Raw genomic sequence first — 25,450 nt, 5'->3', positions numbered from 1 at the left:
TGAGTGGCTATCAGTGCTATCACTTGTCCAGTCGGGCTTGTAGCCATAACACCAAATAAAATGCTTCTTACGACTTCTTACTTCTAAGACAATTGCTGCCCATCAAACCAGAAGACTATAGTACTGTTTGGCGGCAGATTATTTAATGAGTGGCTATCAGTGCTATCACTTATCCAGTCGGGCATGTAGCCATAACACCAAATAAAATGCTTCTTACGACTTCTTACTTCTAAGACAATTGCTGCCCATCAAACCAGAAGACTATAGTACTGTTTGGCGGCAGATTATTTGATGAGTGGCTATCAGTGCTATCACTTGTCCAGTCGGGCTTGTAGCCATAACACCAAATAAAATGCTTCTTACGACTTCTTACTTCTAAGACAATTGCTGCCCATCAAACCAGAAGACTATAGTACTGTTTGGCGGCAGATTATTTAATGAGTGGCTATCAGTGCTATCACTTATCCAGTCGGGCATGTAGCCATAACACCAAATAAAATGCTTCTTACGACTTCTTACTTCTAAGACAATTGCTGCCCATCAAACCAGAAGACTATAGTACTGTTTGGCGGCAGATTATTTGATGAGTGGCTATCAGTGCTATCACTTGTCCAGTCGGGCTTGTAGCCATAACACCAAATAAAATGCTTCTTACGACTTCTTACTTCTAAGACAATTGCTGCCCATCAAACCAGAAGACTATAGTACTGTTTGGCGGCAGATTATTTGATGAGTGGCTATCAGTGCTATCACTTGTCCAGTCGGGCTTGTAGCCATAACACCAAATAAAATGCTCCTTACGACCTCTTACATTGTAAGACAATTGCGTACCATGCAGCATCTTTGTGACTTGCGGAGTGATGTTGTTTACATGCTAAGAGAATTGCGTACCGTGCAGCATCTTTGTGACTTGCGGAGTGATGTTGTTTATATGCTAAGAGAATTGCGTACCGTGCAGCATCTTTGTGACTTGCGGAGTGATGTTGTTTACATGCTAAGAGAATTGCGTACCGTGCAGCATCTTTGTGACTTGCGGAGTGATGTTGTTTATATGCTAAGAGAATTGCGTACCGTGCAGCATCTTTGTGACTTGCGGAGTGATGTTGTTTATATGCTAAGAGAATTGCGTACCGTGCAGCATCTTCGTGACTTGCGGAGTGATGTTGTTTACATGCTAAGAGAATTGCGTACCGTGCAGCATCTTTGTGACTTGCGGAGTGATGTTGTTTATATGCTAAGAGAATTGCGTACCGTGCAGCATCTTCGTGACTTGCGGAGTGATGTTGTTTACATGCTAAGAGTAAAGTGCAGTGTTGATTGTTGTGTTATTTACTTCCAGGAGGCATTGTTCGATATGATCGAGTACTACGAGAGTACGACGTCGCTGTGTATATACGGACCGAGGCAGTTCGGCATCCGAGGCTGGCAGGCTGCCTCGCGAATGATCAAGAAGGTAATTCGATAGCACGAGCTCTCCAAGTCATCTGGACTTAAATGACATTTGGGCGAGTCGATCTGGGTATGAATCATAATTGATGAAATATAATTGCGTACCGTGCAGCATCTTCGTGACTTGCGGAGTGATGTTGATCTCGGCGAGTTGCTCCCGGCTGGCGGCGTTGTAGCAGCGCAGCTGCGCCGCGTTGTGCAGCGAGAGCCAGATCGAGCCGCCGGCCACCGCCATGTGGCTTATCGGTTTCGTTTCTGAACTTATTTGGAATGTTTCGTCCACCTGCGGGTTTTATATTTATAATATGAATATTTTATACTTGTAACGTATATGTTCACTCTTGAAAATGCGCCCCTTCACATTTAGATATATTAATCAATTTGTATAGTAGTTTGTATAGTAGGGTTACCTACATTTTAAAATAATATTTTTTGAATTATGTTCAGATTAACTATTTATTTATTTATACATAAATAAATAGTTAATCAAATAAACATTATTTATATATTTCGTATACAAGTGAATAATTTGTGTAGATAATGAATGAAAGTAAATATGAAGACGAAATTCTTTTTTGTACAATTTTTAACAAAGTCAAAAAAAGAAATTACAAAACTTTTCAAATTCGTGGAGTAACCAACATTTATAATACGAAAGAAATGGAACTACGCTAATGGTTATTTTCTGACTGGTCATTTTTAAAAGAACTAGTGGCATAGTACCTGCAAGGTATGCGGGTTTATAATCTTGATGGAGGAGTGCGTGGCGCACCAGAGCCGACTCTCCGACAGCAGCATACTGCTTACGGGGCTGCTGCCGCTGCCCACCGCGATGGTGCAGCGCTCCGACCACGAGCCGTCTGCAACACAGGAAGCTTACTTACTGGCGACCTCATTTATTCAGTGTTTTTTTTTATGGTATAAGTTGGCGGACGAGCATCTGGGCCACCTGATGGTAAGTGGTCACCATCGCCCATAGACATTAACGCTGTAAGAATTATTAACTATTCCTAATATCGTCAATGATACAACAACAACAACAACAACAGCCTGTAAATGTATACAACAACAACAACAACAGCCTGTAAATTCCCACTGCTGGGCTAAAGGCCTCTCCCTTAGAGGAGAAGGTTTGCAACATATTCCACCACGCTGTTCCAATGCTGTTGGTGGTATACACATGTGGCAGAATTTCTATGAAATTTGTCACATGCAGGTTTCCTCGCGATGTTTTCCTTCACCGCTGAGCACGATGAATTATAAAGACAAATTAAGCACATGAATCAGCGTTTCTTGCCTGGGTTTGAACCCGCAATCATCGGTTAAGATGCACGCGTTCTAACCACTGGGCCATCTTAGCTCAGTTATTATTCAGTGTATGATATATGTAAATCGATACGAGGGCTATAAATTATTTTTTGCCACAAATATTTATAATAGTACCCATGAACTCCGGAAGATTTGTTTTTTCTTTTAAATAAATGTCATCAGATTGATAGTGTAAAACCTTACTAAGCAACATTTACAAATAAAACCGAATATCTACAATTTGTCAAATCGTTAATGTCCATTATAATAAAATACCTTTTATAGTTTCTTTTACCAGAATTTTTCAAGTATGTGTTTTGCATACAAAAAAAATTAAAGAATCATGTTAAATGAATTAAAAGAATAATTTATGAATGTAATTATGGTATACCGATATCTCTGCAATAGACCACCAGATCACCGTTCCCAAGCGCCACAAATACTTTTCCCTCCACGAAACTGGAATTTAAAAAAATATATTGTTACGTAAAATATACCTGCAAAACTTGAGAGGTACACGAATATACTCTCTCAGACAAAATACAATAAAGCAGAACTTAAACTGCGAATTTATTATTAAACAAAAGCATGTTCTCAGATATTGTTACATTTTCTTTTCCCTCTGTCTTACAGTTTAATTAATTTCAATTATATTAAGACGTACAGAGATAAGAGCACCTATCTATCAATTAATGTTAGCTGATCCAGGATTTTGAAGAAAGAATTATTACCGCTCAGGATTATTTAGGATTCGGTTAAGATTTAATGGGGTTAATTTTTTGTTACTAAAAATTATGTCTCCAAATAGTCGCATCATAGGAAACAACAGATTAATGATGGATAAAATGCCAGCAAACTTGATTTTGTAATCCACCAAATTATTGGAGTTTTTATTGGGTTATTTACTTTGTGGTAGAACTTTGTTCAATCCGTCTTAGAAGGTAGCACCGACTCATCAGATATTCTAAAAACACACATACTCAATTTTGTCTTCTTACAAACGTGCGTATGTATGTGTAAGCTTTGTAGGTAATGGTCAATATTTCTTCCTCTGAACAATTTGCCATTTGGCCTAAATATAAAACAAAAGAAAGCTATCAATCTTTTACTCACACAATGGAATGCACTCCAGAATTGTGTTGCAATTTCACTTTATTCTTCTTGATCCGTATGTTGTCCAAGCAGTTATATACGTGTATGCAGCCGTCCTCCGTACCGAGCCACATCGTCGGTTGGTTGGCCGTTGTGGCGCTGTCTTCGGACGACTGCCTACTGGCTGGTGACGACAGAGTACCTACATGATAGAGAACATTTATTCTTAGTTATGTTAGGGAGATAGAGGCCAAAGGACTATCTGGTACTGTAACTATTACACTAACCTCAGATTTGAAGTCGAAACAATGACAAAATGTCTTGTATCCAATTGGTTCACGAACAAATCAATGCTATTTGGTTTAAGTGGGTGGAATTACGTCCATTAAAATTATGTTTAACTTAATAAAAGATATATTGCCTCTGTTAACAGAAATAGATGATGCGATAAAAAATTTCAATTTTTATCTGTAATAAGATTTATATATAACAATTTATATTATGTTTATGTTGTTCATTTGAAAACGTTTATATATATTTCTAAATAATTTTGAATGACAGAGAATTTATTAAGGCATAAAATCCATTTTCTATATATAATACATTATATTGGTTTATATACAACATAGTTTATTAAAAAATATAATAACAAGAATATATAAAGAAATATCATACCAGCCATCACACGTCCAGGAACTAAGTTGCAAAGAAAGGTACAGTTGATTATAAGGAAAGGAAAACATGCACCGATTACTAGATTAAAACTATTGGAAGTCTATTAGTTTTAATTAATTAAAATGGAAATAAACTTAATGTAGGGTCAACATAAAATATAAAACTAGGTAGTATATAGTCAGCAGTTACAATAGTGCTAATAATGAAAAATCTTTTTTTCATTCTTATAACATGATCATTCTAAAGTAGATATAAGAACGTACATATATAGAATATAAGAATAGAGAATAGTATAGAAGTATTTCAATTTTGATTTATAACATTAATTTCTTGTTGATGATATGAAAGAAAGTTTAATTTGAATATTTTTTTGACTTGACTTTGATTAGTCTTTCGAACTTTATTAGATACATATACTGGTGTATGGTTTTCAATTTGTAGTCTAACTAATAATTTGACAAAACAAAACTACAAATAGTTTGGCAAATTAATTAATTTTAGGATAATTAAGTTTCAAAATATTAGAATGTCTAAAGTGCTAAATTGGTTTAAATTTTATATGTATCTAAAAATTATATGACCATGACTAAATTTTGAAATGTAGCCTTATACTTTAATATATATATTTAAGGAAATTAAGAATTATTAATATGGGATACACTTAAGAACAATAATCTTCTCACTTAATTACGTAAAGGTGTGCAGTAAGAGGTTATGAATATTAAGTGAAGTATTAGTAACTATTTGAATAGAAAATAAATATTTTAAAGTAAAAATTATATTACCAGATGTTATCCCCATCGCTTGCTTATCGACCGCCGGATTTGAGCTGGACTTCATCACAGGATGAACTGGGATGTTCTGTCCGGTGTGAGGGGTGCTGAGACTCTTGCTATGGTTCGGAGTGAGAGTCCGATGGTTCCCAAGGGTCAGGTTGTGGAGACGGAGGCTAGCTGATTCCTGGCTCCTCTCCGACTGAGCGTCTTGGTTTTCGCTGGTCGATGAACCGTCGTCTTCATCGTCGCTTGATGATGAACTTGTAGGGAAATTGAATCTAATTATTTGTTGGTTTAATACTAAGGGATTTATGTATATCAGTCTAGTGTTTAGCGGTGAAGGAAAATATCGTTAGGAAACCTGTCGTATGAAACCTGCCACTTTGTTTTCAGTTTACATTATCACCGACACCGTGATGAAATAAATCTCTTACTCTGATTGATGAGTTTATTGGTAATTTAAACGCTTCAATTTTATGGCACGTTTTACATTTAATATCTTTGTACCGTATATGCACATAGGTATTAAAGTAAACAGTTAGTAAAGTTACATATTCTATGACTAAAATATTTCACATCTGTGTATCTCATATTCTTTGTCATTTATCATGAATAAAAGTCGAAGCATTGCATATGTAAAACAGAGTGTCAAGTGCGTCACAGTCCGTATAATTGTACCGTCTCGTTAATAAATCGTGAACCAGTTAGTGACTTTCACTATCCTCTACACAAACCCAGCAACATCTTTAATATCTTGGAAAATTACCTGTCTAGTCTTATGTTCTTGCAACTCTCGTCTGGATCCGAAATGCTAATGCCAGGCTTAGTGGAACTGGAACTATTTAAGGAACTTGTACTTCTGCAAAGAAAATAACTGATTAAAAAATATAGTATTAATTTAGCAACGTAGTATTTACCCAAATCGATAAATATAATAAATAGCCTTTGAAAGTAGATCAAAATATGCTAATGGGTAGTTTTCTTTGTAATTTAAAATAGATTCGCCAGGTACATGATTTTAGACATTGCCACTACCAATAAGTCCGATGTAACTATATAATATTTTCCTGTTTGGATATAGGTTTTTTTTAATATTCAACGTTGTCCTTTATTTGTATGTAATTTTGATTGATTTATGTGTTTCTAGTGTACTGTGTGACGTCAGCAATAGTGTAAGTGAGTAAGCAAGGCGCGCACGGGATGTCGAGCGTGTGGTGACGCGCGAGCGCGGGCGCGGGCGGCACGCACGCCACGCACAGGATGCGCGCGTTGCACACGCCGTTGCACGACGTCACCTGCGGCTTGGGCGACAGCGTCAGCACGCACACCTGCCCCACGTAGCCGTCGCTGTTGCACACCTGCCGGCGGCGCACAGTGACGTCATTATCCGCAACAAACAACAACAACAACAACAGCCTGTAAATTTTCCCACTGCTAGACCAAACTCTCCCGTCGGGGAGAAGGTTTGGAACACATTTTAACACGCTGTTCCAATGCGGATTGGTGAAATACACATGTGGTAGAATTTTCATTAAATTAGACACTGCATGTTTCCTCACGATGCTCTCCCTCACCGCCGAGCACGAGATGAATTATAAACACAAATTATGCACAGCTGGGTTTGAACCTGCAATCATCATTTAAGATGCACGTGTTCTAACCACTGGGCCATCTCGGCTCTTGCTATAGTAAATAATAAAGTATTGTCGGTTAGATGTGAACGAAAAAGTGAATTTATATGGAAATACGATATACTGCGTAACGCTCTCTCATTTTCAGCGGCTATCGGTCAGTTTGGTGTGAAAGCAGCCTAAAAGTTATCAAATTTTAGTATATATAGATCCTATGAACTCACCCAAACATCAGGTGACTGCCCTTTCGGTGGGAGAGTCGGAGCCGCACACGTGAACTGCAGACCAGCTCGAGTCTTACGTATTGGAACCGGGGAGAGGAATTCAGGCGCTGGCCTCTCTTGACCATACACACCTAAAACGCATAAATCAATTTATGAAACACAAAATTCCAAATTAATATAAATATGTTTCTTACCGCTCTCTGTCCCTACGTAACCTTAGATCTTAAAAATTACGCAACGGATTTTGATACGAGATTCTTTAATACATAGAGTAATTCGAGAGGAAGGTTTTTGTGTATAAAACATGGATAAATAGATAGATATATGTGAATATATACCTATAGTACATTTTGGTTATTGCACCCGTGCAAAAACGGAGATGGCCTCTAGTATATCAGAAATATATCAGAGGAATATTTAATAAAACACTCGAATATTTAAAAAGGAAAAAGAATTTACTAATAAAAACTTGTTTGTACTTACATAGCTTCTGTTTGGTCTCATTTATCAATTCCTCCCAATTACTCCTCTTCTCAGTTTTAGGGAAGATGATAGTAAGGTTCTCTGGTCCGCTTCTAGAATGTTAAACACATCATCATAGCGTTGTAAGCGTACTTGCAATATTTAATTATATTTATAATTATATTATAAATGTGTAATGGCAATAAATAATTGATACATATTCATGAATTTTTTTAAATCTTTTTAAATTTTATAGTTGTTAAAATTTATTATTAGATAACTTATTGAGCTGAAAAATTACTAGATAATATTATATATGTGAAGTTAAACAAGATAATCAATTGAAATAATAAAAAAAATATGATATAATTAAATTAAGATCCATCCCAAAAAAATCCCAAAACATCGACTTGATTTTTTATAGATATACTTCAAAGGCTACCTATAGAGTGTCGACTATCAAGGCAAATAAATCTAACAGATGTTAACTCCTGTTTAAATTAGGGATGACCAAAGAAGAAGGACACATCTCAATTCTAGTCCTTAAGATACAGGATAGCGAAGTTGCCAAATCGAATATCTTGTACTTACGACGTATTGACACTGATCTCCATGTAACAGAGCTGAGTGTCACTGTTCTGCCTCTCAGACAGCTGCCGGTTGACGGTGTGCAGCATTTCCCTCACGAGCTCCTCAAGCTGTGAGTGCTGTGTGTGCAGCGCTGCCACATGCTCCGATATTTGTGTTAATGTATTCACATCTTCTGTAAGTGTTTCTACTTCATGCATTATTCGTCTTATGTTTTCGTCTTTTGCTAAAATTATATGAAATATGTGATTACTTGACCATTTGGTAATTCGTCCTGTACGCGAATACATCTGTATAAGTACTTATTCTACTGAAGAGCTACGAATATACGTTTTCCAGTTCGAAGGTTGACAAAGCCAGCCCAATATTCAGTAGAGGTGTAATATTTTAGTTCAAACAATTAGGAACACTAGAGTTCTTATTTTAAAAAGTAACATTTTTTTAGTACGAATTTCAATTCCTATAATTTTTAACGATAGTGACTTATGATCTACGGTCTATGTGTACGTCTTAATTTCTCTGACTATCTCTACATTGTGAAAAACAAACAGGGAACTCAGTCATATTATCTGTTTTATTGAAACCTTATACCAATTAAGAATAAATGAACTGAAAAAGATCAAACATTTTTTCAAAACTTGGATCTTGACATAAGGTTCAGTTACAGACTAACATGTGAAATATGTACATAAAATTAAGTCAATTTAAATGGGTCAATTAGGAGTGTTCAATTGAATAATTCATGAGTAGCTTATTTTACATATGTCTTACTGTTGAACAAAAAATTATGAATACTAAATAAATATTGGACACTATCACATACATTACTCTGATCCCAGTGTAAATAGCTAAAACACTTGTGTTATGGAAAATCAGATGTAACGAAGGTACCACAAATACCCAAATCCAAGACAACGTAGAAAACTACATTAATTCTACATTGACGGCCGGAAATCAAATCCGAGATCTCGGAGTGGCGTACCCATGAAAACCAGTGTACACACTACTCGACCACGAAGGTCATCAAAACATCATCTTCTCTTAAAGGAAAGGCTTAGGGCAATTTCCACGATGCTGTTCCGGCTTGGAGAAAATCGATACCATATAATGAATCCAAGATGAATAAAATCATGTCATTGTTATAAAAATATTATAAAGCAAAGAAAAAAATATGTATCTCACCTTTAACGATTTCAACATCAGCCAACGATATCCTCATTAGGAGTTTATACTTGTTTCCTTCCATCTGACTCGCTATACTACTCTGATATGTTCTGTAATAAATTTAATAATACGTTGTAACTCTCATACATTTGACTCGTTACAAGAAAATGAACAAAGGAACTCGTTTTTTGTTTACAAACATTTTGTTTTATGAGTCAGAGTACGAACAATATATATTTTTTTCAAAACATTACTCATAATCCTATTTTCTCAAACTACTAAATCTTACAGTGGGATCATAAATGCGTTATATAAAAATTCTTTAAACCTCTGCACCGTTAGTCTTATGAGCCACTGAGAAATCGAGACAAACAATTTTAGTAAAAGAAATGTGAATCAGAATTTGTTATTTATTTATATAACTCTAATAATTATTACTTTCATATTTTATTTACAAAAGTTAATAATCTTAAATATGGACATAATATTACTGCATTCTCTATCAATAAAGACGTTTACAAAAATAGTCGTCAGGTGTCTAAAATAAAATAAATTCTGAGAATAAATGTTTTTCCAAAAAGGATTCTATTAAACACAATGACATATTAAACTGTTTAATAATTATCTAAATAATCTAAGACATACATGCATCTATATTCGTGAATTGTAATAATACTAAGGAAGATGGATTATTGTCACAAAGATAGATTCGGTCAAATCCTTGAAACCTATATCTGTTTTTACTTACTGACCTCTTTTCAAGACATAAGCTCTCATAGAATTGCTTGGAGCATTATTGGCCTTCTGAGTATTTAATGTTACTAATCAAATGATCTAGAATGTGTTAACATATCTAAAACTTACGGAATGGGTTTCTTTATAGTTCCAGTCCTTCTTTTAACGCTAGTTATGAGAAGTGTATCGTTAAACAGGAACAGAGATCTGTCTTTAATGGTTCCTTGCGCTGAAGGCATTGTGACCATTTCGTGTCTTATAAACGTCCTGTCAGCTGTCACCAGATTTGATAGACCTTCAATCATTTGCTCGAGTTCCCTGAGAGTTTGCTGTTGTTGTTCCATCTCTAAGCTTTCTCTCTCTGTACAGTTTATTAACTCTAAGAGATCGTGGATCTCTTTTTGAGCTTCCAGGAGCAATTTGTGGTCGGGATGCGATTGATCTGTAAATTAAATCCTCAAATATAACATTAAGATTTCTTCGATTAGTATTGACAAAAATACTGTTATGTAAGTATATAATGAAGTAATATTTTTATTAGTTCCATGTAATAAAATATAGCTATGCGTTATGTGGCAGTCATATGATTGCGTAAAGTTTCGCGTCGCGTTATGTCAACTAAATATCATGTTCGATCTACGATAATCTGTATTAGTTATGTGATTTAAAAAAGTAGCTGTTTAGAAACGTAACGATAATTATCGTCAAATAGACGCGGAAGAAATGGAAACTCGACGTCTCGCTGTAAACAGAGAGCGCAAGTGTTGCCAACCACACGAACTATATCGCAATAAAACCCTAAATTAATTTAACGTGCAGCAATTTACGGATAGCCATGCGAAGGGTATTCGAATTTGCTCGAATGATGTGCATTTGCAATACAGTTCCAAACGCAAATCTTCGCCATATAATTAAGCAACAATAAACCTTATAATTAAAACAAGTAATCTTCTACCACGCAACGATCCAGAAGAATCATTTTAAAACTGAATATATATAAAACCGTTGCTTGGAGTGAAAACTGGTACTTCGTCTATCGTATATCGTATATCGTAGTACTATTTTGAACTGGATCAATGGTACAAAGACCAGAGGCTATTCACTTGTCCATCCCAACGCGAATTTTCTTTATCATGCGGCGAAAGAGAATTGTATATGTACCTGTATGTTTTATCAGCCTTTGTATTAAGAGTTTGTAACTGGGAAACTTCTGAACTGGTTTTATAAGGAGGTTGTCCAGTGATAGCTTTCCTTTGTGGTCCCTTGCCATAGCGTCCAGGAATTTTGCAAACGCCGGCCTTGAAGCTGCTGCATTCTTTATTGTTTCTTTCGCTTTCTTTAAATTGTTGATGAAGGACATGTAAGTGTCCATTACGGTGGGTTTGGTAAACTAAAAAGAGAATTGACAAATGTATTTGTTTTAGCACTTGAATGATTCAGTTAATCTTCAAGAATTATAAAGAAAGATATCTCTAAAGAATACAAGTCTAAAGAAATTTAATTTAGGTATCATCATTTGTTTAATGACAGCATATGAGCTGATGAAAATATATCACAATAATTATCTGTTATTAAATCTATTAAAGCATTAAAAACGCACAGAGCTTGGAATGAAACAATAAAAATAATAAATTCATGAAATCGCAAATCAAGCATCAAACTGATTGAAGTTAGTATAATTTTATTTAGACAAAGGTATCTCCACAGATTTTTTAATCTGCAAAAATTTATAGTATTCACATAAAAATAATGCTATAAATATTACCACATCTAAGAAAACGTCGCCAACTTTCTGCTGCAGGTCCCATTGTTCCAATCTTCGCCTCAACTGCTCTAGGAATACTTGGTGAACGTTCAATATCGCCGGCACTTGGTAAAATATCTCGTCCACAACAAACGTGTCGAGGAGACCAGCGTTCTCTGGACTCTTGAGAGGTTGCAAGTATTTCTGTTGAATGCAATTTAATATATACGGACATGTTTACGTGTTACAGCGTTACATAATAATATTTAATTATTATGTAACGCTTTGATTATATTCGCTTCGTTTTGAGATTGGATTCTGGATGGCCAGTAAGGTCAATCGTTGTTGGTAATTTAAAAAAAAAGGAATGTCAGTTATCAAAAAGCATAGGACGGACGGACTTACTTAGTATAATACGATAATAATCGAGCGATTTGTTGTATTATTCATGACTATGTACTAAACACTCTTGGCGGTACCCCGGCAAATATATAAAAAGAACGTTTTTGAAAAACTACAATAACAGCTAGTAAGTAGGACAAGTAAGGACATTACAGATTGGTGAATACATTTGTGGCAGATTTTTATCCGATGACATCCTTCACCGCCGTGCACAAGATATAGTAAATACAAATAAAGCACATGAATATTAAATAGTGCTTGCCCGAGTATGAAACCACAATATATTATCAAGATTCAGGTGTTCTAACTGTGAAAATTTCAACCTTTGTTTTGTAACTTAGCTACTCAAGTTCTTACAATTGAAATCAATATTACAATCTTTGTCGATTTATTTAAAAATGGACGATATCTCGATTTATTATAAATATTTACGACCTTAGTGGAAAATATATGCCACTAAGAAGATATAAATGTCAATGCCATTATACTATTATCTAAGCAATTAATTTAGCAATCTAGCACTGCTTAGTGCTACATCTAACGTAATACAATCAACAGCTGAGCTACTAAGTGCCGCTGTGGAGCGGAAAATTTGTACTGTGGTAAGGGGTGTCATCGAAAAGACTAATATAATGTAAATAGAAATGTAAGTTCCTCTATTAAGTGTAAAAATTTTAGGCTATCGAATTGACATTTAAAAAATCCCTTAGAGAATTGTACCATGTTGATATAAAGGTAAGAATCAATTAAAATATTATTAAATTAAAACATTTCCTTAATTAAAATATCGTCTTCAAGATGGCTGATACATTCAACATTTGAACATAAGCCTTTCTTCATCTGCCTTTCCTCTCTTATAAACAAATTGTTTAGAGATTAGTCCAAAATTAGTGGAATTTCATCATGACATATGTTAGTATCTTCACCAAGATTTATTAACAGTCAATCAAGATATTAAATATAAATTTGATATAATGAAAATAAGTCTTGATTGCCTGAATTTGAACCGGTCATTATTGGTTAAGATTCATGTATTCTAAGCGCTGGCGTAACTCAGCTACTTGGACTTGAAAAAATATCGCTCCTCCTTTTTAACATTTTTGTAAACCCATCTGTTTAATCTATCACAAATCAGTTCAAAGCTTTGCTATTTTGCTATTACTTTGCTATTTCTATATGGCGATTTGTAGCGAGTGAACCAGTGTCATTATAAGGGACATAATATCTTGAATCCTTTGGTAACCGATCATTGACTGTATAACTTGATGGTACAGTGGATGACCTATTAATTAGTCATTTTCCTTCTGATATTAAAGAAATATTATGGATCTATTTTATATACAAATAATAAGAAAAATACTTTAAAGAGCTTTGCTACTTATTTTCAACAAATAAATTACCCACCGATATCATATTTGAAATTAAAATTAGAATTAAATGATTCATCAATCTTCAAACTATCAATCGTTCAATTCGCATTTTAATCATCCCACAGTATCAAAGAGATACATCAATGGAATAAGGAAAATTCGTGCAATCATGCCAAAAATTTGCCAGCCCTGATATTTCGATGAGCACGTAAATATCATGAATTTGTCACCCGCCACTTAATTTAGAACGGATGAACGGACAGAGTTATTATTATAATTTTATGATGCCCTTATAACTCAGAAAAGTGACATCTAAAATACATACGAGACCCGTTCAAGCGAAAACATTTCGTATACACTTCGATTAAGGTTTATAACCGTGTGTGATTTTGTGTACTTTGTAGGGGGTGCTTAAAGATTTTGGATAATATATTTTACGATATACATCAAACTAAATTTTAATAAATTTAATGATTTGCTCTTAATCGATACTGAGATGCGCCAACAGCGTGCCAACTGCGTAGGATATAAAACAAATGTGTAATGTAATGCAACAAAGATGCACTTTCTAATGCATCACTATAATAGTCTAATCAACGCAGAGAAAACGATAGGACAAAAACGAAAAGACCTATCAAAAAGACCAAATGGTTCTGTATGTTTTGATATTTGCGAGTTTCATATCTTAGACATATTTTCATAGTATTGGTAGCCCAAATCGCCCTTACGCCCGCTGAAGACACTGAGAAGGTACCACTGGTTTTAGAGGTATATTCCGGTATCCAATGGCGCGCTTAGCATCCTGGGCATCAGGAAATTCCACACACCACTTCACCTCATTTTAGTGGAAACGCGTAACGCGTTTGTTCAGCGAGAAAATATGCCAAATGGGACACCAGATCATAAGTAATTACCATTGTCTATAGACATTGATATTGTAATACAATTTAACTATTTCTTTCATCATATACTCCTTGTGCATGGAATATCCTACAAACCGGAAGAAAATAATACTAAATATTGCTGTATGATGGTAGGATATTTGATAAGTTGGTGTTACCAACCTAGCCGGGCTTACACAAAGTCCAAACTCCAAGACTTAAATGGCCAGCTGAAGAGTTCACGAAGAACAAAATTCTTGACGAGACTCGCAATTATTTGTCAGAATTACACTTATTAGTTACGGGATATTTACCATGTTTTTGATTACGAGACCGTCTCGTGAACAAGACATTCGTATATAATGTTGAAATATCGAGCTCCACTGAACAAAAATAAAAATAAATGGTAAATATCCCGTAACTAATAACTGTAATAATAAAAATAACCAAAATCTTATATTTTTGTCAGAACTTTTATAATATCTTTATACTCTATCAACTGAGTACTGTCTCTGGAAACTATTTATCAATACTCTTAATCGGCAATTTAAACTAAATACATTTTGATCATCCGTTAACAAGGCGATTCACTCATTCGCCTATGGCTATATTGAATAGGGATTGAAATTAAATTGCTGCTTGAATAATACTGCTGTAAATCTAACCACTATTCCATTTCTCGAGATGTAGGACTACAAGGACTCAAGTATTTATTTGATTTAGTTGTATGATGCATAAAAAAATATTCTACATTCTTGTTACAGGTAAACAAACTATCAACTGTGTCAACTGGTAAATGGATATCACTACCGACAGACATTCGAATTTTAAAAAATATTAAGTATTCCTTAAATAGCCAATGTGCCAACAACTTTGGGTATTAAAATTTAATGTTAATTGTGCATGTAGTTACCGGCTCAATCGTTTTTAAAGCCGGAACACAATATTACCAAGCATACTGGTATATTGCTGGGCAGAATATTTGATCTACTTCCAGTGAAATGTTCTGCTATTTAAATTTAATTTACCTTAACTAAAATTTCCAACGCCTCCACATAAGACTTTTCGGTCTCGTAGAGCTCGACCACCACGTGCGTCCGTGTGTCCTGAAATAAATAAAAAAAAAAACATCAAAAAAGGGCTTATCACTTTATACTCGAGAGCTGAGATGGCCCAGTAACCACTGGGCGTGCATCTTAACCGATGATTGCGGGTTCAAAACCCAGGCAAGCACCACTATACATATGTGCTTAATTTGTTTTTATAATTCATCTCGTGCTCGGCGATGGCTAATTTCATCGAAATTCTGCAACATGTGCATTCCACCAACCCGCATTGGAACAGCGTGGTGGAATATGTTCCAAGCCCTCTTCTTAATGGAAGAGGAGGCCTTATCCCAGCAGTAGGAAATTTACAGGCTGTTACTTTACTCTATAATCACACTACACTATAACAATTACTCGTCATCATACGATTTCTAAGCAATATTTATTCTGTTATATTTTTAATCAAATAACGAAAAGGTAACATGAGAACATTCAACGTAACTTCCATTGTAACAAACAATCGCCATTCTGTAAGCTGTCTAAGTTAGTATCATTCAAACTTAACTTCGTAATAATTGATGAGATATTGATCGAACCAGTATTGAGTTGATAAAAGCCGCCCGATTGGTCAATTCGTGGTAATAATTCACTATCGACTGACATAATTGGCTAAAATCTTGTGACATTATCAATATCATAATTAGTATAGCTTTGTTTCGGTAGAGAATAGCCTATAAATATAATACTGTCCGGTCTCAAATAAGTTGACATTTAGTATTTATTTGGGTGAATTTGTGGATATAATTATGTCAATAGTTTCCACAGATATTTGGGTAGATAATGATATTGTATTGAAATGGAACACAGTTTTAAATTAGACAGTATTAGATATGATTGGAAATTTTAAAATAACAGACCTTGTTTCAATGAGTTGATTTTTTTTTAATTAACTTAGAATATGTAAACTAATGGGTTGTTTAAACTTTAAATACATTGTTTTAATTTTATTTTCGAAAAAATAAATATCGATTTGCTAAGAGTTGAGATGGCCCAGTGGTTAGAACGCGCGCATCTTAACCGATGATTGCGGATTCAAACCCAGGCAAGCACCACTATATATGTGCTTAATTTGTCTTTATAATTTATCTCGTGCTCGGCGGTGAGGGAAAACATCGTGAGGAAATCTGCATGTGTCTCATTTCATCGAAATTCTGCCATATGTGCATTCCACCAACCCACATTGGAACAGCGTGGTGGAATATGTTCCAAACCCTCTCCTTAATGGAAGAGGAGGCCTTATCGTAGCAGTGGGAAATTTACAGGCTGTCACTTTACTTTTACTTTTTTACTAAGAATACTTTCTTATTTTTAGAGATTACAATTCGTAAGTTTTCACATTGTAATTAATCATGTACGTTAAAATGGTAGGTAAAGTCACTTCACACGAAACCTTATTCAGTAGCAGACATATTGGATACAATATTTTACGAGGTATCGATCGCACGTCGAGGTCGAACTAGATAAGGGCTTTTAGAATCTTAAATCATGATTTTATATACGATAGTGTTGTGCGAAGTAGGTCAGGATGATACGTGTGATTTAGGCTTTATATTGCATATCGTTCAAAGCCGAGATAGCCCAGTGGTTAGAACGTTTGCATTTTAACCGGTGATAGCGGGTTCAAACCCAGGCAAGCACCGCTGATACATGTGCTTAATTTGTCTTTATAATTCATCTCGTGCTCAGCGGTGAAGGAAAACATCGTGAGGAAACCTGCATGTGACAAATTTCATAGAAATTCTGCCACATGTGCATTCCACCAACCCACATTGGAACAACGTGGTGGAATAAATTCGGAACCTTCTCCTCAAAAAGGAGCGGAGGCCTTAGTCCAGCAGTGGGAAATTTACATGCTGCTGTTGTTATTTCTTATCGTTAACGTAAGAAATAAGTTCAAAAATATTTACCTATGCGATGAAATTGTTTTGTCTTTACTATAGCCATCGTATTTACCCGACTGGCTAAACGATTACTAAAAGATTTGCGATCATTTTAACGAGAAAGAGACAGCAATATAATATTACTTCGATATTAGGTTAGAAATTGTGAACAGCGGAAATTACACCGATGTGTTCGCACGCGGAACTCGGAAGGCGATAATAGAAAACGATAAATGTAAGGAGTTTTTAATCTGACATCTCACGATTTGTCGCGTTGGCGTATCAACATTGAAAACTAATGGTTGGTAATTTATTGCTTGAATTGATACATTTGACGACCTCCGTGGTCGAGTGGTGTGAACAACGGTTTTCAAGGGTACGCCACTCCGAGGTCCCGGGTTCGGTTCCCGGCCGAGTCGATATAGATTATCATTAGTTTTCTATGCTGTCTTGGGTCTGGGTGTTTGTGGTACCTTCGTTACTTCTGATTTTCCATAACACAAGTGCTTTAGCTACTTACATTGGGATTAGAGTAATGTATATGATGTTGTCTCATATATTATATTAATATTAATATATCCTACCGGAAGTTTACGTGATAGTGTTTAATTTGTCTATATAAGTGTAATGTAATAAATATTGTCTAAAGGAAGTTGAGTTTGAGTTGAGTTTAACAACCCAATCCCCGAGCTGTTTCATTCACCATCAACATCTATTCGTGATATGAAATGTTTATACCGAAAACTACTTCAAACAATTGAACGTGAAAACCTCAACAAAGTCCAAAAAGGAAACAGTAATAATCAAGGAAATCGATTCACAGTGAAGACATATATACTAGCGACCGGTCCCGGCTTCACACGGGTACAATACTACTAAATATACTACAGAATTTGTTTATTTACGACATCATATTACAAAATTCTTATAAACTATATTGTCCACATATAATACAAAAACCTTCCTCTCGAATCAGTCTATCTATAAAAAAAACCGCATCAATATCCGTTGCGTAGTTTTAAAGATATAAGCATACTAAGGACATAGGGACAGAGAAAGCGACTTTGTTTTATACTATATGTAATGATACAAACGCATCGACAATCTTCTCTTATTTCAAATTTCGGTAAACAAGGCATCTGTTTACCACAAATATAGTAAATATGATAAATCTGTTCTTGTAGATCCAGTTTCAATCACATATTTCTACCTCCTAATAACATAAATGTACACAGATTGGTATATATATCAATTGTTTAACCGAATATTATATCACTATATACAATACACAGCATCACATAAGCCTCCTATTTAACTTTGTAAGTTAGCAACCTCACAAGTATTTTAATTAATATTTTTGAAACACGCTGTATAACAAATAAATTAATAATAGCATTATTTAACGATATCAATCCCTTAATTAGAAAACAAATAAATATTTTACATTACATGGAAAACATGTAAATATAAATCTATTAATCATTATACCAGCTACAAGTAACTATGCTAATTTTTAAGGCAATTTTAGAAAATTACTTCGAAGACTAAATATTTAAGCCAATTAACAGGAATGTGTTGCCGATTTAAATGGCAAATAAAAAGTTATACAGTCTTATAAGCGTGAAATTACAATAGTATTTTCTTATGCAGGAAAATGATTTCGAAATATATTCTTGTATACATCTTGTTAGTTCTATAAGAGAAGTGTTGACTACAGTACGATGATTGCTTTAGACTCGTGAAGCCGTATTTATTTTGGATTTTCCTCATTGCGTAAATCGTATAGCTCACTTTAATTCCACTGCCTCGTCTGTGCTTTTTCTTGGCATACTTTAAAACCGCTTTCATATTATAATGGCATAGTTTAAATTTATATACCGTATCTCAAAACATACCACGCTGTTGGTTCAGTTGAAATAATATGATTGTTTTTTTTTAAGAATAAAGCTCGTTCGATTTTTAATTTTGTGTTTTTAATTTATCTCAGGATCAGCTGTGGAGATAATATTATATGTAAATATATGAAGGATGAATTTTCAACCAATCCGTGTTGGGGCAGCGTTGTGGAATACAGTCTTATTCAACTCGATAATCTTAATCCAGCAGTAGAACATTAACGGTCTGGACTTTATATACCTGAATACCCGTTGACTTCCAAGCAACATATATTAATTTATATAATTGTATTTAACTAACATGACTTTGTATTTTTTAAATGTTAAAAAACCGTAACTACTGACTTTCTTTCGGGTTCTTCTCGGTAGAATCTACTTTCTGAACCGGTGGTAGCTTCACTTAATTGTAAAATGATGATTCAAAAGTGCTTGTAAAAGCCTACTTGAATAAAGTTTATTTTGATTTGATTTCAATTATAAACCAAAAACTTCAACAAATTATGTTATTCATTCGACTTGTTTTTTAATTTTATTTTACGTAGGTATAGCTGGCCCAAGAAAAATTAACTAGACATAATGATTTCTTTGGATAAACATATGGTTCAAATGGTGATAAAGCTGTCCCGGACCAACAAACTTGAAACTCACTACAGAGATAAGTAACAAATATAACTTTTATAATATGTATATTAGATTTAGCTCTTGACTGTTATTGTATAATATAATGACTTGTAACATTTACTTATGAAGCATTTAAATTCTAAAAAAATATTAATATAAATTAAAAAAAAAAAAAAAAAAAAAACAAAAATTACATTTTTGAAATTCGAACCAGTATTATGAATATTATATATTTATACGTTTATTTGTTTTGATTAAACTTCTTTGCTTCAAAAGATCATCTAGATATTTAATACACAGATTGAAGCAGAGAATGAATAAAGGTTTTTTTTTTTAATACTCGAACAAATCCACGGGCTCAAGTTTACGATATTGATACTAAAGTTTTTTCTTTCGTATAAGAATCGTAATTCTAACATGCGTCACAAAAGCTATCATCAGTAGTCTGGGTATTCCGATTTGTAAAGTATTATATTATTTTCTTTAATAACGGATAGTTTTTTATTTAAATATTTTCCTCATGTTTTTAAAGCGACATTAATGATATTTTTATTGTAATGTCATCGTGACAGCAATATTTTGTTGTTTATATTTTGACAATGAAAAAAAATCATTGGTCAGCATTCGGCAGACACATATATATCGTGTAATTATTTAAATTATACTTAATAAACAAATACAAAATCAACACTTAACTACATATCCGAAATTAATTAAATTTTGATCAGTCGCTATTAGTCCTTAAAGAAATATATTTTAAAGTATGGATAAGTTAATTTTAAATGTGATATCAAACTCCAAGCTATCTTTATCGGATATACGATAAAAAGTAACATATTATGAAAAGCATAGTCATCATAATATTTAAAGGATGCTTGCTGCATTTTTAAGTTAGTATTATATTAATATAATGTAAATGGTTTAAGAAGTTCATATGATTATATTACTATAATACTACATATGCGGTATATTTATATAACAGGGTTATAACTGGTTAGTGTATGATATCAAGTCAAAGGGACTGCGCAAAATCCTACACCGGTAATTACATTGTTTTCATTTCCTCGTATTAGGTTTCTATTTAACATCGCAGTCTATTTATAATGTACTAGTGGTTGCCTGCGACTTCGATCGCGTTTTAGGGGATTGATATTTTAGGCAGAAAAGTAGCCTTTCCTTCTTTGGATTTCGGTAATTCGGTTTAATGGTTTGACAGTGAAAAAGTGACAGACAGACAGAGTTACTTTCACATTTATAATATTATAGTATATAATGAGAGTCGAGATGGCCCAATGATAAGAACGCGTGCATCTTAACCGATGATTGCGGATTCAAACCCAGGCAAGAACCGCTGATTCGTGTGCTTAATTTGTCTTTATAATTCATCTCGTGCTCAGCGGTGAAGGAAAACATCGTGAGGAAACCGCGTGGAGGAATATGTTCCAAACCTTCTCCTCAAAGGGAGAAGAGGCCTTTAGCCCAGCAGTGGGAATTTACAGGCTGTGGTTGGTATAGTATATAACATAGAAGTATAGATTTAAATTGTACAAATGTTGTAATTTATATAAAATATAGTAATGTAGATCTGGGGTTCATGTAGGATCAAATTTTAAAATTATAGATTTCTCCGTATAGCAGCTGTCAGTAGCAACCCAATGTACAAAAGTGAGAAATGTTTACGCTCTTGTGTCTTTGATAACACACAAAGCTAGTTCAATTCTTCAAACTATACTTCGTATCTCCATGGTAAAAAATAAAGAATAAAAAAAAAAAAAAATCTCCATGGTAAAATTTTGTCAACCGACTTTCAACGACAATTGACACGTCGGCCTTATAACACGCTATTTTAATACTCGTATCCCACAAACACACACAAAATATAATTAATACCTAATATCACATATAATCTGACACGTTTGTGTTCTAAAATGAGTATAGAGTTTTTCTTACTACTTATATACTTATATTGAATTCTCTTCTGTCTTGAGAGTGTAATAATAACACACTATTCCATTTATACCAATTTAGTCGAAAATGTTTTTAATCTTATAAAATGTAATAGCACTGCACTATTACATTTTATAAGATTAAAGACATTTTAGTCTCAATAGGCGACATTAAATCGACACTGATATCATTCTTACCACCAATCGCCGATACAGTAGGACTTTTTTTTAATAATAATAACAGCCTGCAAATTTCTCACTGCTGTCTTAGAGGCTTTCTCTCTCTTTGAGAAGAAGTGAAAGAAGTCTCAGTAGTGCTTGCCTGGGTTTGAAATCGCAATTATCCATAACATGTACGCGTTCTAACCAATGCGCCATATAGGATCTTAATTGTATATAATTAAAGCTTTCTTTATATTATATACAAATGTATACATGAAACCAATTCAGTTTAGCTGCATACCCAATGTTTAGTTCCTACGGGATCGTTTTGATGTAACGCATCCTCGACCACTTCCGTACATTGCTTATGATCGACGAAACTCTTCTCAGAGGATAGGAAACAACAACAAAGCAGTTTTTTTATGGAATAGGTTGGCGGACGAGCATATGGGCCACCTGATGGTAAGTGGTCACCATCGCTCTTAGACAATGACGCTGAAAGAAATATTAACTATTCCTAACATCGTCAATTCGCCACCAACCTTGGGAACGAAGATGCTATGTCCCTTGTGCCTGTAGTTACACCGTTGTTTAGCGGTAGAATATCTGATGAGTGGGTACCTACCCAGGCGGGCTTGCACAAAGTCCTACCACCAAGTTCCAAAACAATTATCATTAATTACCTAAAAAGTCCTCAATTATAAATATTATCTATAACTGTATTTAAAATACAATATAATCGTTTATCAAAAATATCTCATTTGCAGTAAACGTTTAAATATAATATCACCTAAGTATACATTAAACTATTGTAATGATAATATTTATTTATAAAATAGGTAGGTAGACAGGATAATGGACCACCTGATGGTAAGTGGTCACCACTTATTGCCATTAGCACATTGTCATTACATAATATAAAACAAGGTCGCTTACTGCTGTCCCTATGTATACTTAGATTTTTAAAATTATGCAATGGAGTTTGTTGCGATTTTTTTTATAGATGGATTGATTCGAGAGGATTTTTGTATATAATAGAGAATAAAGAAAAGAAACACAGATCAATTTAGTTTCTAATGTGATATCGTACGACGTAGGGGTTTTTATTGTCTAATGAATAGAAAACTGTGAACGTTGTAAGATATTCTGTAGTATATTTAGTATCAGCATTGCACCCGTGCGAAGCCTGGCCGGTAAGTGGTCACCACTTATTGTCATTAACGCTGTGGGAAATATTAACCGTTTAATACATTTTTCAATACGAAAACTAATGTTACGCCCCTAGCCTGTACAATACGTTCGTGTTAATTTATTTGTTAATGTTAAATATTTAAATGAAATAATAGTCTTGACATATCTAATTCACGTGTTAACAAGCAAATACCGAACACTTTGTTCCCTTTGTTACGTCAATCTTACATCGAATCTGGTGAAAGCAAAATAATAAAATCGTAACATTGACCAAATAGGTATGGTTGCAACATTGTCGCCTATATATTGATATGCGAAAGCGACCTTATTATAACGACTTAAAGTTATTAATCGCGTGTATTGCTGTAGCTTAGAACTAGTAATGGCGTCACTTAGTAGCATTTCCAGGTTTATTATGGCATAGCACATGAGCTTAGGAATAATTGAACTGCCAAAGCTAGGGTTGTACATTTATCATTTATATTTTTAAGATATAACTTATTTTTAATCTCGATATAGGTTGTTTTGCTAATTTCCAATTAATGTGCTCATGAGTTATAATATAATTTCACTTTTTTGAATGTTTTTGCCTTTAATTTTCTTGATTAATTTAATACAAGAAAATATTACTATTTCGTTATAAAATAATACATCAAACAATAAATGTTTGGTTTGGTAGTTTCGGGTTGGTGGAATAAACATGTGGCAGAAATTTCTATGAAATTTGTCACATGCAGTTTTCCTCACGATTTAAATAAAAGTAGTTATAACGGATTTGAGTCGCGTATATTAATTATTTTTGACATCCCCTAAAATAATTAATATACGCGATTCAAATCCGTTATTACTAGTTTTATTTAAATGTGTAATAATCGCGAAAATTTAAGACTCACTTCACGATGTTTTCCTTCATCGCTGAGCACGAGATGAATTATAAACACAAATTAAGCACATGAATCAGCGGTGCTTGCCTTGCCTCGCCATGCTTGTGCTTGGTTTTGAACCCGCAATCATCGGTTAAGATGCACGCGTTCTTACCACTGGGCCATCTCGACTTCTAAACCCCAGACTATATTAATTGCATTGCGTTTCGTTCCCTGGACTACCTCTTTAAAATTATATAATTAAGACAACAACTTTTCTTTATATATAAAAAAAAAACAATCCTATTATAATCAATCATTAGACCCGTACATCTTATCTCGTCTTCGTAATCTTGTTTCCTCTGTTCATTTGTAGAAGAACATATCATTAGGGCTAATGAGGAAGGTCGGGGTTCACACTGATACCTTACTCCGAAATGACATTCGTTAACACCCTTTTAACTTTGATAGCAAGATCGATTATACGAAGCTTAAGATATTTAACTAAAATGTTAAAATGAGAAAGTCCTGCGAGGTTCGCAGCCTGGTGGATTAATATTCTATATATAGACTTGGTTATAATTAGAGCACTCATCACATATTTGACCAATGCAATCCTTAGTATTGTTTTTGTGTTCTGGTTGAGTAAGACAGTGTAGCTGTGGCCACAAGGAACATTATATATGACGACCTCCATGGTCGAGTGGTGTGTACACCGGTTTTCATGGGTTCGCCACTCTGAGGTCCCGGGTTCGATTTCCGGCCGAATTGATGTTAAGTACCATTAGTTTTCTACGTTGTCTTGGGTCTGGGTGTTTGTGGTACCGTCGTTACTTCTGATTTCCATAACACAAGTACTTCAGCTACTTACATTGGGATCAGAGTAATAAAGAATCAATTAAAATTTAATGTATGTGATGTTGTGTCATATTAATTTATTACATATTTATATATTAAACCTCAACTCCCAAAGTTGTTGGCGTGTTGGTTATGTTGGAAATGTCATGTGGCGCCAATGTTTTCGAGGCAGTGCTGACCACTTACTATATGCCATACGGGTAGCCCCTTCTCCCGTAAGCCATAAAAGAAACCTACTTAATAGACGCAATATGCTAGTTTAGTTATTGTTATCAAATACAAATTTCTACCATATTTTGTATGGCCTGATCTCTCGTATTTATAATATTTGTTATTTGATCTAGTTGAATGTTCAATTTACAATTTGTGTCCTTCCTAATATAATAATTAATAATATTGAGACAAATTGATTTCGATCATAGACTGA

The 25,450-nt window shown here is 34.2% G+C and overlaps 1 protein-coding gene across 3 annotated transcripts in view; it reads right to left on the bottom strand.

Annotated features, from left to right (window-relative positions):
• The window catches only part of LOC124538723 (rho guanine nucleotide exchange factor 17), a 139,670-nt gene that overhangs the window by 3,934 nt on the left and 110,286 nt on the right, over positions 1-25,450 (bottom strand). For 2 of the 3 annotated variants that reach the window (XM_047115884.1, XM_047115882.1), the window contains exons 4-18: positions 15,530-15,607; positions 11,870-12,052; positions 11,266-11,494; positions 10,234-10,546; positions 9,388-9,479; positions 8,209-8,431; positions 7,639-7,730; positions 7,156-7,286; positions 6,498-6,658; positions 6,067-6,159; positions 5,310-5,560; positions 3,871-4,051; positions 3,149-3,216; positions 2,173-2,309; positions 1,555-1,732 (exon numbers count right to left, since the gene is read on the bottom strand). In XM_047115884.1, coding sequence (XP_046971840.1) covers positions 1,555-1,732; positions 2,173-2,309; positions 3,149-3,216; positions 3,871-4,051; positions 5,310-5,560; positions 6,067-6,159; positions 6,498-6,658; positions 7,156-7,286; positions 7,639-7,730; positions 8,209-8,431; positions 9,388-9,479; positions 10,234-10,546; positions 11,266-11,494; positions 11,870-12,052; positions 15,530-15,607 — 2,410 coding nt within the window. The remainder of the gene's footprint in view (positions 1-1,554; positions 1,733-2,172; positions 2,310-3,148; positions 3,217-3,870; positions 4,052-5,309; positions 5,561-6,066; positions 6,160-6,497; positions 6,659-7,155; positions 7,287-7,638; positions 7,731-8,208; positions 8,432-9,387; positions 9,480-10,233; positions 10,547-11,265; positions 11,495-11,869; positions 12,053-15,529; positions 15,608-25,450) is intronic. The other variant, XM_047115883.1, reaches the window with a different exon arrangement.

The sequence above is a fragment of the Vanessa cardui genome, chromosome 21 (assembly GCF_905220365.1).
Source record: "Vanessa cardui chromosome 21, ilVanCard2.1, whole genome shotgun sequence".
NCBI lineage: Eukaryota > Metazoa > Arthropoda > Insecta > Lepidoptera > Nymphalidae > Vanessa > Vanessa cardui.
Note: the sequence above shows the minus strand (reverse complement) of the source record. Positions and strands in the feature narration are given on the sequence as shown.